The 18,409-nt window shown below is 41.3% G+C and overlaps 2 protein-coding genes across 6 annotated transcripts in view; one reads left to right on the top strand and one right to left on the bottom strand.

Annotated features, from left to right (window-relative positions):
• LOC135557620 (atypical kinase COQ8A, mitochondrial-like) overlaps window positions 1-5,931 on the bottom strand; it is a 33,880-nt gene extending 27,949 nt beyond the window's left edge. For all 4 annotated transcript variants that reach the window (XM_064991062.1, XM_064991063.1, XM_064991064.1 and 1 more), the window contains exons 1-3: window positions 5,830-5,931; window positions 962-1,144; window positions 65-460 (exon numbers count right to left, since the gene is read on the bottom strand). In XM_064991062.1, the coding sequence (XP_064847134.1) occupies window positions 65-460; window positions 962-1,126 (561 nt within the window). In that variant the 5' untranslated portion in view covers window positions 1,127-1,144; window positions 5,830-5,931. The remainder of the gene's footprint in view (window positions 1-64; window positions 461-961; window positions 1,145-5,829) is intronic.
• Window positions 5,932-9,109: 3,178 nt separating this feature from the next.
• The window catches only part of itpkb (inositol-trisphosphate 3-kinase B), a 47,731-nt gene continuing 38,431 nt past the window's right edge, over window positions 9,110-18,409 (top strand). Inside the window, exons 1-2 of one of the 2 annotated variants that reach the window (XM_064991060.1) lie at window positions 9,110-9,556; window positions 12,587-13,854. In XM_064991060.1, coding sequence (XP_064847132.1) covers window positions 12,718-13,854 — 1,137 coding nt within the window. In that variant the 5' untranslated portion in view covers window positions 9,110-9,556; window positions 12,587-12,717. Of the gene's footprint in view, window positions 9,703-12,586; window positions 13,855-18,409 lie in introns of both variants that reach the window. The other variant, XM_064991059.1, reaches the window with a different exon arrangement.

Genomic DNA, 18,409 nt, shown 5'->3' with positions numbered 1-18,409 from the left:
GACAAGATACACACAGCACATCTCTGAGCCACAGGTACCAGTGAGAGAATATGTGTAGACGTACCATTTGTTTGTGTGGTTTCTCATTCCTCTTGGCTTCTCTGGCCTTCTCTATGTCCTCGGCCGTGAGGCCCCCAACCCCCGAGCCGTCCTGGTGATAGGAGCGGTAGGAGCTATAGGATAGGTAGGAACGGATCTGTCCTGAGAACTGGCTGCTGGGGTCCTTGTAGCCCTCAAACAGCTTGGATTTGACTGAGGCCTGGCCGTTGTATGTCACGCAGGTCGTGCTGTCTGTGGTCCCCATCCCCTCTGAGGAGACGCCTTGTCCTTCTTCTCTGAACCCTGGCTCTACGTGTTCCCCACTGTCCATGCTGCTCCCCTCTGCTTCGGAGAAGTCATACTTACTGTCTATGTCTGCTGGGAAGTCATCAGGCACGCTTTGCTGCTGCCCACCAAACTCCTGGAACAGATATACAGATGTGGAAGGTCAACGAGGAGCTGGGGTTTCACTGGAGCGGCCGAACCAGGAAAAACTCATGGCCCGAGATATTTTCCATGTCAGGTCATGCGGTCAGAAAAAAAAACCTCTTGGCCCTAACCAAGGGCCACCTTATTGATCCGCCTCAAGTCAAACTGTATTTACATCCACAGCAGGCCACTCTTAGTGGCAGCTTTGTTCTCTACTATTGGACTATTCCTACGCTGTGAAAACAAATAGGAGCCAGCTGTACAGACCGTAACTCAGCCATGATAAGACCACAAAGCTCTATGAATCAATCTTTTGTTGAGCTCACACAAAATCAGATTGGGCAAAAAGAAAGGCTCGGAAGCTGTTTGACACCGAAGCTCCGTCACCCATTTTGCATTTGGCCATTGGTGGTGGTGTTGTCTGACAATGAAAAATACAATCTTTGCCCACTACCCCCATAGAAGAGCCCCGTTCATCTCTCGCTTTACCCACCTGCATCTTCTGCATGGCTACTCCCAGGCTCTGCTCTGCAGTCATCTGCATGCTCTGGGCCATGGCCTGGGCTCCTCCAATACGCAGTGTGCTGGCCTGAGTGTCTATTACCGCCTGGCTCAGCTTGGCCAAGCCACGCATCACCAACATCATGTCACCTGCCATGGTGGGTCTCCCTAACACCTAGAACACAGATGTGGAAAGAAATCATAGTTTTGAGGGTTCGGAGTTACATACCAAAGTCGACTGTATGTACATACAACATAGCCGGAGGCTAGATGTACTGAAAGTAGGCCTAGTCGTGCTGTAACTGTGTATAATCTAAGAAACCTTCAAAAGAATGAATGTCATTTCAATAGTGAACATAAGTGTGACAAAGGGAAAGGACATGAATCATACTGGTGAAATAAGACTTGTCTACAGTCACCAGAATTTGAAAGTCACAACACTATAGGCCATTGGCTGAGGTTTAAGTCTCGCAGGCTAGTGGCCAGCTATCCACTCAGCACTGCAGTCAGTCAACAACCAGAGAGTACCTGGCCGGGCAGGCAGAAAAACACAGCTGTTATCAAGGATCACCGTGGCCATGACAAGCTCGTAAAGGTTAAACACGTTTTCAATCTGAGACATGGAGACAAACCTTTAAGTAACGGCCGCCAACACATGGGCTACACCGGGAATCAGAAGGTGTTACTTTACAGCAAACATGAGCATGTCTCTACTAAACATTCTCTGGAAGGAAACCAGGAAGGCTTGGCACGGAAAGTATCCTTGCCTGGATTTCAATGTAGGACTTTGATAGTATCCACTTCTGGTCAGTTATTTTTTGCTATAATCCTGTGCCATACTCACAAGTTCCTTGCAGCAGTAAGTGACCAAGAAAGGCCACTGAAATGTGGCTTTACAACTAGATTATCTGGCCTTTTCAAATCTCATCGTTTTAAAATGACATAACTGGGCTGGCCTTAACTTCTTATGGCTGCAGGGGCAGTATTGAGTAGCTTGGATGAAAGGTGCGCAGAGTAAAACGGCCTGTTCCTCAGTCCCAGTTGCTAATATATGCATATTATTATTAGTATTGGATAGAAAACACTGACGTTTCTAAAAGTGTTTGAATGATGTCTGTGAGTATAACAGAACTCATATGGCAGGCAAAAACCTGAGAAGAAATCCAAACAGGAAGTGAGAAATCTGAGGTTGGTCAATTTTCAACCCAGGCCCTATTGAATTCACAGTGGGATATGGAAGAAGTTGCACTTCCTAGGACTTCCACTAGATGTCAACCGTCTTTAGAAACTTGAATGAGGCTTCTACTGTGTTGTGGGGCTGAATAAGAGCTGAATGAGTCAGGTTACTGGCAGAGAGCCATTTCCTGGTCACGGGAAATATAACTTTTTGCCCGAAGTTATGCTGGACCTGCATGAGCATTTGGATGTGTACCTAACGCCCTAACAAAAGTAGCTACTTGGACATAAATAAATGGACATTATCGAACAATATACTCTACAAGTACCTACAATTTCCAGAGGGCTGAAGTTCTGATAAGTTTTATGAGCACCCACAATACAGTGAATGGGAAAATGGATTCAAAGCAAACTGCCTCTGCTGATTTGCTGAATGTGCAATCCGAAAGGAGGGCTGTGATTGGTTAATGACCTATAATGTCAATTTCTATGTATAAAATGGGTCCTAGTTTGAAGAGTATATTTTCAGACCTGTTGTGTTCACTGACATTCGGATAAACTGTCCAGCTAATGTCATCTAGCTATGTCACGTTTCAAGGCAGCAGAGTTTACTCAACTCCCCGTTATAGCTATACATCTTGTATGGAAGATATCCATATTTACAGGGAACTAGAGAGTTAAGGGATATTTTTTTTTAGATATCCAAACGTCTAAAAAGAAGCCAAGTTTAAAAAAAAAAGGTTAATTGAGATATTAATATTTCATGTTGAATAAATGAATGTGAATAGATTCTGAAATACAACTTGACATACTCCATTTGAGAGCACACAATAGGAGTATAATGACACCAAGATGTCTGTATCATGTACAGATCATAGGGTTTTACAGGAGGCATGACGGCTTATAGGTCTAAAAATGGCCACTTCCATCATAATTTTCTCAAAAGTTGTTTGTGACACAAATGTAAAAAATATGTATGTCAAACATCCTTCTGAAGTTCCTATGTAAGAATTGCCAGAACAACCGGATACCAAAAATATTCTGTCTACGCTGGTGTATAATTGCTCCAATCTCTTGCAAAACATTAGAATATTACCACGGTACAGTTTATTATGAAATAGAAGAGCTAATCTAACTGAAGATATTTTTTCACAGTAGAAAGTTATTCTCCATGTGTGCAGTTCATATTCACCTGAACTAATATCCAAAATTACAGTGCATTTGGAAATTATACAGACCCTTTGACTTTTTCCACATATTGATATGTTACAGCCTTATTTCGATAACTGTTTAATTATTAAAAAATATCATATTTACATAACTATTGAATAACCTTTTACTCAGTACTTTGTTGAAGCATCTTTCACTGCTGCACAGGTATTTTCAGGTCTCTCCAGAGATGTTAGATCGGGTTCAAGTCCGGGCTCTGGCTGGGCCACTCAAGGACATTGAGACTTGACCCGGAGCCAATCCTGTGTTGTCTTGGCTGTGTTCTTAGGGTTGTTTTCCTGTTGGAAGGTGAACCTTTGCACCAGTCTGAGGTCCTGAGCGCTCTAGAGCAGATTTTCATCAAGAATCTCTCTGTACATTGCACCGTTCATCTTTCCCTCAATCCTGACTCGTCTCCCAGTCCCTGCCACTGAAAAAACATCCCCACAACATGATGCTGCCATCACCATGCTTCACCGTAGAGATGGTGCCAGGTTTCCTCCAGATGTGACACTTGGCAGTTAGGTCAAAGAGTTCCATCTTGGTTTCATCAGACCAGAGAATCTTGTTTCTCATGGTCAGAGTCATTTAGATGCCTTTTGGCAAACTCCAAGCGGGCTGTCATGTGCGTTTTACTGAGGAGTGGCCACTACCATAAAGGACTGAATGGTGGAGTGCTGTAGAGATGATTGTCCTTCTGGAAGGTTCTCATCTCCACAGAGGAGTTTGTGGTCACCTCCCTGACCAAGGCCCTTCTCCCGATTGATCAGTTTAGCCAGCGGCTTCCTCTAGGAAGAGTTTTGGTTGCTCCAAACTTATTCCATTTAAGATTGATGAGGCCACCAATTACATTTTTTCATACCCTTCCCCAGATCTGTGCCTCGACACAATCCTGTCTCTGAGCTCTACAGACAATTCCTTCGACTTCATGGCTTGGTTTTTGCTCTGACATGAACTGACAACTGGGGGACCTTAGACAGGCGTGTGCTTTTCCAAATCATGTCCAATCAATTGAATTCACCACAGGTCGACTCCAATCAAGTTGTAGAAACATCTCAAGGATGATCAATGGAAACAGGATGCACCTGAGCTCAATTTCCAGTCTCAAAGGGTCAGAACACTTATGTAAATAAGGTATCTGTTTGTTATAAATTTCACTTTGTCATTATGGGGTATTGTGTAAAAAAATGAGGAAAATAATTTAATCCATGTTAGAATAAGGCTGTAATGTAACAAAATGTGGAAAAAGCCAACTGGTCTGATTTTATTCCCGAATGCACTGTGACTCACCACAATTTTCCTATTGTTCCTGCCAATCTAGGAACCCACGTGCTGTCTAGCTCTGCACATCAACAATGGCCTCTTCACCAAGATCAACGTGAGACATTTCCTCTGCAGCTATGACTGGATATGATTGCACTAGGTCACTCCTTGCTCTATTGGTCACATTGATAAAAGCAACAGTTGATAAGAATACTTGCCAGAAAAGTTAAACCATTAAAATAATACAGAAGTTAACAACCCAATCAAGCAAGCTGTCTGCTTTGCAGTACGCCATTTACAGCCTGTAACGTTACTGTACGATTCAATGTCTTATCATTAAAGTCATGCAGCCACAAAACTGTCAAGTATAGGACTTGAACAACTTTCAGTTGAAAAGCTAACCGCAGGCCATAAACAGAGCCTCACACTGTACCGAGTAGGCATAGCAGCCTATCCACTTCATTTCAGTGACACAGCAAAGGACAAACCGTAATAATACAAATAATAAGGTAAAGCAGCCCATTAGCAGACACACTTGTAGGTATCCTCCGCTTTGAAAATAACCAGGCATGTGGTGTGTATGCGTCACAGCGGTCGCTGGTACAGAATTGTGTTTACGGGACAGCAAGCGCCTCTTCTAGCCCTTCGTGACCGTTGAGAGCTTTGTCCTTCAGGCAAAACTACCAACACAGTGGAAACGATTCTTCTTCATGTTCACTCTGCCCATTTACTTTCTCAAAATACAGACGTCATTCACTTCTACAAGCTGATTTAAATATATGCGGAAATGAGCATTTATGAATTACCCATCGTTGGCTGAATGTCACGCCAGATAGCAGATCATGCATGCACGTGAAAGTTTAATGCCTGTAGTTACAGGTTGTATTGCTTCTATTTTTTGTAAGATTTATACTGCATCATGAGTTAAAATGTTTGAATTTCATCAGATTTGCATTCAATCTCGGTGCAATGTCAGTAAACTAACTACACCTTTCAGACATGCTGTATTCACTGACATTCGGATAGCTATCCAGCTCGTTACTCTGATAAAATTAACGTTAGCCATAGTTTAGCTAGGTCACGTTAAGGCAGATGAGACGCATCGTTTTTTCACCAATGTACTGCCAAAATTGTCAAACCAGGAAGAAGCAATATGTATTAATTCCATCATTCCAAGCACCATACTTGTCATAAAAGAAAAACACCACTTACCGCCAGTAATTACGAATGTCTGGATTTATTTTCAATGCTATGCAGCCTCGTTCCCTAACAGTGTCTCGTCTTCCACCATGAGGTCAACGCTGTTTACCAACTCAGAACCGTGATTGTCAAAGGCATTTTACCCCGCCTCTGAACATCTTCTATTGGTCGTGTCCTGAGCGAGGCGGTCTGTTTTGGAGAGGTGGTGGCTGAATACTGATCCCTCATTGGTCAATTGTCAAAGAAAAGGTTGTACTCGCCAATGAAAAGTCAGATTCCTGTTATAAAGGGCGGTTTTAGCTGTGGTTTCCACGAGCTCGCACAGCCAGAACCTCGAAATTGGCTATATCGTGAAAATGTATGAAAAAAGAGACTAGGGTTGGGCATAAGGTTAGAAGTGTGGTTAAGGTTAGATTTAAAATAAATGTTTAAGAACAGAAAGAACAGGGATTATGAGATTGTGATTGTGGTAACGACCCTTATAAATAAGCTACATTGTAAAAATGTACAACATTGTATACATGAGAATCCACGACGTGAATAGTGTGATTTAAAACAATAGCTAGACCTGCTCTATCATGTGTCAAAAAGTCCCAGTTCACAAACTAAATGTGGCTAATAGAGAGTAACAAGTCAAAGATGATCAGTTACTCGTATTAGTTATATTACAGAAATATCGTAGTAGAGCATAAAATTATATACCTGGTTGGTTAGTGATTTAAAAAAAGTTTTTACCCCCACCTACTAGTATTTTTTCAAAAGTTTTCCTCTTATAAAAACGTTTACACATTTGCTTGTACCAATATCAGTCACGCGATGGCGTACGTGACTGGCAAATTACATCACCTGTGGAAAATATAGGCGAGCGAGAAAGGACTTGAATAAATTTATGAAAGTGGATTACACTTTTTCATTTGTTTCACCTCACTTCTCATTCAGTTCATATTTGTATGTAGTATATTTATAGTGTTGCATCAGCTGTATATTTTTTTATGCAGTAGCCATAACAGCTTCCGTAACAATATTCTGTTGTTGATTGATAACCATATTGATCATAGGAAATTATATCAGTCAGGTAGTTGACAAATGAAATCACAGGCCCTCTCCTGGCATCTAATTTCTTTATTAGATCATTCACAGGATAAAGTCACCCTCCATGACATATATTGATAAAAAATAGACTTCAATGAGAGACCATGTACAGTGCACTTTACTTGACATTTGACAAATGTATAACCACCAACATCTGCATAGGTCAGGGATGGATATAGATTTTTCTTACTACCTCAGTAAACAACAGATCTGGATAGTGCCTCGCAGCCATAGTTTTTCCATGTGATTGGTCTTTATTGACACACAGGGCTATTATCTCAAAGTTCACCTCATGATTTCCCTCCTTATGGGGTCTAGAAAGTACTCATGATGTTGATGTCCGTGTATGACAGACACACCCATTATACAGTTAATTTCTGACTACTTGTAAGGTAAACATGACACAGACTCAGTTGTAGGGAACACTGAGGTTACACATACACACACACACGCACACACACACACACACACACACACACACACACACACACACACACACACACACACACACACACACACACACACACACACACACACACACACACACACACACACACACACACACACACACACACACACACACACACACACACACACACACACACACACACACACACACACACACAGGTACATATACATTGTGGTGGACCAATCAATTGATTCCCATTCAAATCTTATTTTCCTTACCCCTAACCCTAACCCTAAATCTAATTGTGACCCTAACCTTAAACCTAACCCCTAAGCCTAAAATATCCTTTTTCCGCGTGGGAACTGTTGAAATGTCCCCACTTGTCCAAATGTTTTCTTGTTCTACTACCCTTGTGAGGACTTTTTGTCTCAAGGATAGTAAAACCACACACACACACGCACGCACGCACGCACGCACGCACGCACGCACGCACGCACGCACGCACGCACGCACGCACGCACACACACACACACACACACACACACACACACACACACACACACACACACACACACACACACACACACACACACACACACACACACACACACACACACATAGGCAAACATTCACCCCCCCTCCCCCAAAATGATCCAGTGTTTATATGCTGTGTTTTAATACAATCTTTCTGTTTTAGCAACAGAGACTACTATTATTAAGCTGTTTCACTGAAGTAAACACCACGGTAGATCTGTGACTATGTGTCTAAAGCTTGTGTAAATCTTCCCCCTTTATTAACTTCATAAAAGTGTCTGAGTTGTGTGGGGCTGCACGCTGGACATTGTGCATTAACAGACATGGTTAAATGCTGATAACACTAAAATGGTCAAACATGAGGCAATCATTTTAATTTGAGGGCCACAATGACCTAACCTGGTCTGAAATCTCAAGGGACTGGAAAGTTAATTTTCATACCAACTATCAGGGAACGAGGCTCATTCAAATCAGAAAGGCCACTAGCATTTTCCATCCAGTTTAGTATGCCAGCTGACACACTTCCCTCCCTTCTACTAAATGGTCATTGGTCATTGGTTTGTCCGCTGATCTACACAATCATGAGCTAGAATTTTAATGGGTGAGTAATGACTGCTTTACAGCAAATGACTGATTGAATTTATGAAATAGATAAGTTAGTATGTGAATTTCACAGAGATCTGTTTCACACTCATTCTGCACACTGCTGTTTGAAGGGTCAACAGAGGCTTCCAAAAAGGTTCAAATGGTTATTGATAACACATTGAGTAACATAAATTCTAAATTAATTATAAATTATTCAAATAACAATTGTGAGAAATATGTTTTACAATTTGCCTACAAGATAGCAATGTATAATTATTAATGTATGGTCTGATTTGGTTGATAAGGGCCATTAGGGAAATTAACACTTTCCCCTAGAGCCATGTAAATAGAAATTTGCTAAAGATATGCTAAGAGCAGGGGCAGGAAGTGATAGTCTCAAGTTAAAAAAAGGCAAATATTTACTGTAGGTAGTACTATAATATTATATAATATTACTTCAATAAAACGTTTGCTTTAAAAATATAGAATAAAGTAAATAAAACACTGTTTGATTGAACAGTGATCAATTCTCCATAAAGTTATAAAATGTCGTTGTAGTGACAGGTAGCATTTCACCTTTTGCACGGTTTGTGACTATACAATGCAGAACAAACATGCAGAATGTGATGTGACTTTAATATCAGATCACTAATATTACTAAAATGTTATGTTGTTTTACATTATCGTTCATTATTATGATCCTGGGTTTAATGAATAAATTTCACTCCAATTAAGTTTTATTATGTGATGACCCAATCCAGATGCACGAGCCCAGCCAAAAACACAACCCAAAACAACGTCGGTTACATCTCAACCTAAGGCTGTGTGCGTATCAAGCTTTTTTCTTCCCTGCTAGGCAATTGGGAGAAAAGCTGTTTGTTGCGTGGTAATGACTGTCTGTGTCTACTTCCTTCCTGCTTTTTGTAGTAGCCTACACTAAGCAAACAACAGCCTCGTAGCCTACTACGCCGAAGCGAGGTGTTGAAGAACTCAAAGGGTCATAAGAGCAAGTATTTTGGACACGCAGCGGGAGAAAAAGTTGATTTCTGGGAGAACTGGCCTTCCTTTTGCCTGTCCGGAAATAAGAAGATTGCGTGTTGTGTGAAGTTCGCTCAACAGGTATTGAATGTTCTGAGACGCGCTGGATAGCACTTTGTGCTGTACACATTCTCATCGGCTTTGATGGTTGGTCGGACAGCCACCCGTTCGATATTTCAGAACTCATAGAGGGGTTTCTATTAGGACGAGGTGTCTGTTAGTACAAGGTAAGACACTCATCTCCGATGAGTCTGTTTGGTGTCTTTTTTAAACTTTCCAAGCAAATTGTCGGAATTAATTGAATTGCGTTGGTAAAAGCTATTTAGATAAAACGTTCTTTATATAACAGATTTTCAGCCTTTATTTACAACCACGCTGCTCACCAAGATAGAAATGTGAGAAATGAACAAGTGATATGAGGTACTGTTGTATTTAGCTATTGACAACAAGGGAAAAAGCGAACAGATTTTGTTGTTACAATGTATCAACAATTTTGGAACTCTGTTACAACAACTGTAAGGATATAACCCAGATACTGCTGATGATAATGATCATAATAATATAATTTATAATAACAATAATACATATATTTATTATTATTGCTATTGTATCAAAGAAGGTCAGAGAAAATATTACTAATGATAGTTGAGGCTTATAAACTACTGCACTTTTTCTCTTGGTTTCTTCTTGTTATTAGATGAGCTAAACTATTGATGTGGATTTGCTAAAGAATGTCATGATGGTTATGATCCAAACCCAGTAAGCATTTTATAACAATGGCAAGTTGAGCTTGCAGTAAAGCTCACATGCAGCTATAGATTACCACGTGTTTGACAGAGATATGTAGTTATTGTACTAGAGAGAATCTGCTTTATGTCATATGAACCAATTATTGTCAAAGTTAAACAATATATATATATAAATTAAACAAAACAAACTTGTAAATCGTTGAATATTAGTTCAATCAAGTCCCAAATGAAATACAGCCACCGCAGTCCATTTATTGTACGGATTCGATTTATCTTTGGCAAATCCTCATGGTTTTTAAAATTTTATTTGTGATGTTTGCATATGTACATTTTTTTGGGGGCCGGTCATACAAAGAGAGACAATAAGTTGAGTTAGTCAATTCTGACTAAGTTCCAGGGAGGTGATGGAGAGTTCATGGGAACCATCACAGGTTCTACTCCCTCTATAGAGGCTGGAAGTGCTACTTTGCCTCTGAGAGGTGTGGGTCTGACTGGGAGAGAAAGACGCTAAGTAGTTGGTCAGAATTTGACCTGTCCCCAGGCACCTGGCCAGAGGCACAGGGGCTTCCCTGTGAATGCCTGTTAAATAAATGTAACCTTTATTTCTCTAGGCAAGTCAGTTAAGAACAAATTCTTATTTACAATGACGGCCTGCCGGGGAACAGTGGGTTAACTGCCATGTTCAGGGGCAGAACAACAGGTTTTGACCTTGTCAGCTCGGGGAGTCAATCCAGCAACCTTTCGGTTACTGGCCCAACACTCCAACCACTAGACTACCTGGCTGACATCTCCTGCCTGGCTCTCCTCCTCCTCTCTGCCTCCAGATGGTGGGGACTGGGGAGGCTTGTGTGGGGAGCCACACTGCAGCTGTAATTCAAGCATAATGCCACATGTTAACCAACATTTCAGTTTGAGGTGAACAGTAGTATTTTCTATAAGGTAATGAATTGTTGTTCCATGGTGTGTCAGTGTAACAATATATATCTACTGTGGGCTTGTGCAGAATATAGACAAGTGTGCCATTTTAAAAGCAACGAACACTCATTTAGAACCATTCATAGGAAAATCCAAAGCCCAACTCTGTCTGGTAAAGTATACAGGGAATCATTTTAAAATGTTAAGTCAAAGTTGTTTGTGTAACATACATTCAGCAGGGATGATGATTTTCTGGGTTCTGATCCAGGGTGCCCTTTAAACAATACTTCTTAAATGTCTTGCATCAGCTCTTTTCCCTTAAAAGGGAATACTTGATGTGTTCTTCTCTCCCTGCCCCCTGAAACACTAATCTTGCAGTATTTCATATAAATGTAGCTTATACTTCATCTTTCCTTCTGTCTTTTATGTTTATTATGATTCACATATTTTCCAGAGACTCTAGTCACTGCAGTTAACCTACAGTAACAGTATCCCACTAGACAAACACTGGTTGAATCAATGTTGTTTCCACGTCATTTCAATGTAATTACGTTGAACCAACGTGGAATAGACGTTGAATTGACATCTATGCCCAGTGGGATACTTGTTTCTAGATCCCTATATTTGAGCTCAGTCACAATATGCTTACTCACTCTCAAAATAGCCTACAAGGCTTGTTATGGGATTATTTGTTTTGACTGTTTTGTGTCACAGGTTAACTAAACCAACGTTATGTGATATAAAGATTCAGGAATGCAGTCTGAAAGTATTACGCTATTAATCACATTTCTGTCTCACTGAAGCATAGACATAAATGGCCGTGTAGATGTTCTCCTTCAGAAGCATATGTTTTAGGTATTTGGAATACACTTTGTATTTTGTCCAGCAGAAGACTTAAAACTGTATTTCCTCAAACGCTGCTGGACCTCATTCGCAGACAAAATGTGGGGGCTGCCCTAGATTAAAAAGAAAACTGAGTAGACAAGCACGTCATAAAAGAGCAAGGGCAAATAGCCGTATCATTCCATTTCAGGAACATGTAGTTTACGGTAGAGAGCTACAGTGAATCTCTCTCTAAGACTAATGGCAACAAGTAAATCTATTCTTGTGTTATTACCTACAGTAGTTTTTAAGTAACAAAAGTTCAACTCTGGGTATTTTCTTAGCTAGAGAAAAAGCAAACACATTACTATTTCATGCAACATTTATTTGTTTCTTGTATAGGCAAGTAATCCGCCTTGCCTTGGGAAGGAATGCTACCTTTGTGAGGGATTTGCTGGGTCATATTTTTAGAACAAAATGAAAGCTACACACTCATTAGTCCACACTCCACAGTGTGGGAAATAAGCTTTATTCTCATTAAAATGCAAGTCATATAATTTCAGCCTTTATTGAAGCTTTTACTGACTATGTTTTATTTTTCCTCTCCAACAACTCTCCTCCATAGAAGATTCAGCAGGAAATTCCACCTCTCTTTTCACATACCCCACCAAATGCTATGGTGGTGTGTAGATGCCAGAGCACCAACCAGGACGAGAGCTAGATGGGAGAACATACTGACAGTGCCAGCCTGATACTATGGCTGCTTATGCCCTGAGCAGTCTGATTATGATGAATAGCAACAATCTGAAGAGTGAGAGCAGCCCTCGGACTGGGAGGCCTGTGCTCCCTGTGCCAGACCGCTCCACCTACTGCCAACTCCTGGTGACTGGGGGCCCCTACAGCCCTGGTAGCCTGAGTCCTGGCTCCCCTGGGGGCTCCTTCGTCTTTCCCCCCTCTCCAGGCCCCAGCAGCCCCAGGGCCCGCTCTCCTTGCCGCCACCCTGATACCCTGGGGGTGATTGTGGGCAACCGTGTCCGCCGACTCAGCAGCAACGGAGATGATGAGGCCCCAAACGGGGAGGTGAAGCGCACAGTGCAGCTCCTGCAGATCCACCGGGAGCTCCTGAATGTGGAGGTCAACAAGAAGGTGGGTCTGTTCGAGGCCCAGATCTCTGGCCTGCGCACCCAGGTTCAGAACGCTGAGATCCAGCGCAGTCCTAGGGCCCCGCGCAGAACCGGCCCAGCCTCCCAGGCCAGTCAGCCCACACAGGTGCCCGCACTCAACCCCCCACAGAGAGACTGCTCTCCAAGCATTCCCAAGGAACTCCAGAATGGGAAATTGTGTCTCCGCTCGGAGCAGGGAGTAACGGGGAATGGCAGAATAGAAAATAGCATGGCTGACCCAAATACAGAACAGGGAAATCTGCTTGTGAAGAAATCAGCAGGAACTTTGTCCCAAGCAGACAGTTCAGCAAGCAGTCACTCCCCAAGTTCACTGAGGATTGGCAGCTTCTTGGCAGGCAGTGACAGTGAGCACCCTGTGGAGAGGGCCCAGACCTGCCTGACAAAGGCAGGAACGGAGCCAATGGAAACCCAGCTGCAAGCAGCCTCGGCATGGGCTGACAGAGAGGGGAGCTGCCCAGAGGTGGGGACCACCATCCCAGCCGTCATAGTAACGGACCACGGGATGGAGGCCCAGGGAGAAGGCTGTGATCTGAGCAGCGAGCCCCAGCACAGCCCCAGATCATCCCGAGCCCTGAGGAAGCTGTCCTCCTCCTCAGCCTCTTCCACAGGCTTCTCCTCATCCTGGGAGGAATCAGAGGACGACATCTCCAGCGACCCGGAGAGAGCCGAGGGACTGTCACCTGCCCTCCTTAACACCCAGCAGAAAGCTGTGAGTAACTCATTTTTATTAAGGAACAAACTCATTCATTATTTAGTCTGTCACTAATCAATGTATCTTCTCTTTCACATTGAATGGGTAGATAGATAGAAATCTAATTTTACCCAAAACATTTGGTTTGTTGTTCAATGAAATAGGGACTGAAGTTAATAATTCAAGTTTTAAGAAAGCTTTTTAGGTAATTGGGAAATTCTGTTTCGACACATATAAGTGGCATATGTAGGTCCGTGACACTCCCATCTTTAAATTAACTTGTACGTTTGCTAGGGGGCCTCTCTTCCTCAAGTTTTTTGTCACACGGCGCTCTTGCAACAAACCGATCCGCTTCCTCCCTGAATAACGGTTGACATTCTCACTAACAAAGGTACTTCTGTGTCCCGTTGTCAACCTCAGAGACTATGACTCTGACCGATGTTGGACGTTCTTCAAAGAGAAGGCTTCTGGCGTGGTTTATATATGAGGGGATGTGTATACAGGTGTAGGATCTTCATTTGACCAGTTTCTCACAGCAGGAAAATAATCCTGCAGCAACAGGAAATGCAAATGATTGTGTGGATTATAATTAATGGCCATTTTTGTGGGTGTTGACACATTTTCAGTTAGGGCAAATAAAGTCTGAAATATTTAGGGGAAATTATAAACTTTAAAAGCCTTTTAAACCTAAAATACATTACAAGTTGGCATTTCCTACTGTTCAGGAAATTTCTTGCAACAACAGGATGATCCATTTAAGATCTTACATCTGTACGTTAAGGGAAGAGTTTGCTTTAAAACAATGCACCAGGATTTGCTTACCCTAAGTGTTAGGACCAATAAATGTCATTAGTGGTGAGTGTGCTGCTGCTGGGTGGTCTGAGATATTAATTACAATATACCTTGGAAATCGTCTGTGAGTATTTGTCATCTCATTAAAACCTCCTTGGCCTGTCTACGTCTGACTCTGACCTTATGTCTGAGATGCGTCACTGATTACCGCCATCACAGTGTTGTGTTGCTGGGTTGCAGCTGGAGCACACACACAGACACAGGCCTCCAGTGGCAGACTAAAGTGGCAGGATGAGGATAATGTGCTCCACATGCTGTACGGGACGTGTGCCAGGAGATCCATGTGATGTCTTGTCTGGGATAAACAAGTAAATCAGAGGGAGAAAACACTTCATTGTGCCCATCTGGGCTGACCATAGCAAACAAAATAAATATATGAATGCAGAGCACAGCCGCAAGGCCTAGATGGCCCAGATAGCCTTGAAGTTAAGTGAATGGAACTGTGCTGGTTTCGTGAAGGCTGTTTACACTGTAATTGATTTGCTTTGAAGAGGAATGTGTTGCTTTTATGTATCCATGACAGGGAGGCAGTCCTCTTTTACTGGCCTATGTCTGAGGAAAGTGTGAATCCCAGAAAAAGAGAAAATACACTTAGCAAGCTACTTAATGATGATAGATGGCAGAACCATTACCCAGGAGACCTCTGCTTATTATTGAGCGATATTATCTTGACCTTAATGATACACTGATCTGTAATTGATATATAGCAGTGAACTCAGATTGGTGGTTAAGGTGTTTGGAGTGCAGACAGGAGAAATTGACCCAGCTGGAATGGGCATATTTTATTTTATAATGCCATTTTTTGCTACTTTCCAATTAGTTCAAGTTAACTGGGTATAAATAGTAGGTTTCTTTAGTCTATTGGCTATAGTTTATACTTACTTTTCACAGTATTCTCTTTTAATGAATTATATGTGGGTCGTTTCACCAATTAGGTGCCTTTTGAGTAGTGTAACTTGTTGAGATTGTTTTTGTTGCTTTATTTCACCTCATTTTAACATTCAGTCATAAAAAGCACGTTCCCATCTCAAGAGGTCAAAAAATATATACTATAGTAACTGCCTATTAAGTGCCAATTAAAGTTGACCATAACAGGTTTGACTAGTTCCTCTTAAATCATCCATAAATCCCCTTGTGACAGGAGAAATGGAAGCTTATTTTGTGCAACAGGGATGGGCAATTGAATGCAAGCGTCACAACAATATGTCAATCGTTTAAAACATTTCTAGCCTTTCTTATCTATGGGTAACAGGATTACTGTGTTATGTTCAAACCGCTAAGGTTTCCACCACAAAACACCAGAAAATGTCCAAAAAGAGTAGAACCAGCTCACCTGCTTTTATACTGTGATTTGACTATTAGATGTTCAATGTTTCTTTTGAAAAACAAATATTTAAAAAGGAATAGTTTCACCATATTAAAACGAGAGTTCAGTTCAAGTAACAAGGTTGACCTTGGAATGAGGGACAGGTTTTTGTTCTCCCAACTTTAAAATCAATCAGTAATAACATTAAATATATAATCATCTTTGGAAATGACTTTGTCTAAGCAGCAAAATAACTAGGGCTTTACAGTCATGGTGAAAACTTGGATAAATGTTGGGGTCAAAATCATAAAGTCACAGAGGATGCAGAGTGACATGTCAAAATGCTGCATTTTGGAACTCTAGCAAGTCAATTCATATAGAAAATCTGACTTACTGAATTGACCATGTGGTCTATATTAAATGTAGACTCCGCGAAATGATGTTGCCATATGTGCAGCACCGAAGATATTTTGATGAGCGAGAAGGAAGACTTTGCTCTCACACATTGTATCTGCACATGTGTATGGGTTCTCTTCACATTGTTCCAGCGTGGTAGCCACGGAGACGTTAAACCTCGCGCTTCAACACCTTAAGTTGTTGTGGAAATTGACATTATGAATGTCCCTAGGCAGGTAGTATTGTTTACACACAGACTGAAAACCTTCTAAGCACTTCAACATGTTCGAGCATCTGCCCCTTCCTTTCTTAGTCACAGCTGTAGATTACACCAAAATGATGGCAAATACCTTAAGTTCAATACCAAACCATAGCCATGGGAAGTAGGGTGCTGATTGTGCTGCAGAATCCCCAGAATTTTTTATTTGTATTTTTATATATATATATATATATATATATATATATATATATATAGCATGTCCTGCGTTGCATATAATCGATGAGGTGCGCATTCACAAAAAAGGACTATTGCTCCAACGTGTACCTAACCATAAACATCAATGGCTTTCTTAAAATCAATACACAATTATATATTTTTAAACCTGCATATTTAGTTAATATTGCCTGCTAACATGAATTTCTTTTAACTAGGTCAATTGTGTCACTTCTCTTGCAACAGAGTCAGGGTATATGCAGCAGTTTGGGCCGCCTGGCTCGTTGCGAACTGTGTGAAGACTATTTCTTCCTAACAAAGACAGCCAACTTCACCAAACGGGGGATGATTTAACAAAAGCTAATTTGCGAAAAAAGCACAATCGTTGCACGACTGTACCTAACCATAAACATCAATGCCTTTCTTAAAATCAATACACAGAAGTATATATTTTTAAACCTGCATTTTTAGCTAAAAGAAATCCAGGTTAGCAGGCAATATTAACCAGGTGAAATTGTGTCACTTCTCTTGCGTTCATTGCACACTGAGTCAGGGTATTTGCAACAGTTTGGGCTGCCTGGCTCGTTGCGAACTAATTAATTATGACATAACATTGAAGGAACAGCAATATTTAAACTTAGGGATGCCACCCGTTAGATAAAATACGGAACGGTTCCGTATTTCACTGAAATAATAAACGTTTTGTTTTCGAAATGATGGTTTCTGGATTCGACCATATTAATGACCAAAGGCTCATATTTCTGTGTGTTATTATGTTATAATTAAGTCTATGATTTGATATTTGATAGAGCAGTCTGACTGAGAGATGGTAGGCAGCAGCAGGCTCATAAGCATTTATTCAAACAGCCAGCAGCTCTTCGCAATGCTTCAAGCATTGAGCTGTTTATGACTTCAAGCCTATCAACTCCCGAGATTAGGCTGGTGTAACCGATGTGAAATGGCTAGCTAGTTGGCGGGGTGCGCGCTAAAAGCGTTTCAAACGTCACTTGCTCTGAGACTTGGAGTAGTTGTTCCCCTTGCTCTGCATAGGTAACGCTGCTTCGAGGGTGGCTGTTGTCGATGTGTTCCTGGTTTGAGCCCAGGTAGGGGTGAGGAGAGTGACGGAGGCTATACTGTTACACTGGCAATACTAAAGTGCCTATAAGAACATCCAATAGTCAAAGGTATATGAAATACAAATCGTATAGAGAGAAATAGTCCTATAAATACAATATTAACTACAACCTAAAACTTATATTGAAGTCTCATGTTAAAAGGAACCACCAGCTTTCATATGTTCTCATGTTCTGAGCAAGGAACTTAAACGTTAGCTTTTTTTATATGGCACATATTGTACTTTTACTTTCTTCTCCAACACTTAACGAGCATTATTTAAACCAGATTGAACATGTTTCATTATTTATTTGAGGCTAAATTGATTTTATTGATGTATTATATTAAGTTAAAATACGTTTTCATTCAGTATTGTTGTAATTGTCATAATTACAAATTTAAATAAAAAGATTGTCCAATTAATCGGCATCTGCTTTTTTTGGGGGGTCCCCCAATAATCGGTATCGGCATTG

The sequence above is a fragment of the Oncorhynchus masou genome, chromosome 16 (genome assembly GCF_036934945.1).
Source record: "Oncorhynchus masou masou isolate Uvic2021 chromosome 16, UVic_Omas_1.1, whole genome shotgun sequence".
NCBI lineage: Eukaryota > Metazoa > Chordata > Actinopteri > Salmoniformes > Salmonidae > Oncorhynchus > Oncorhynchus masou.
Note: the sequence above shows the minus strand (reverse complement) of the source record. Positions and strands in the feature narration are given on the sequence as shown.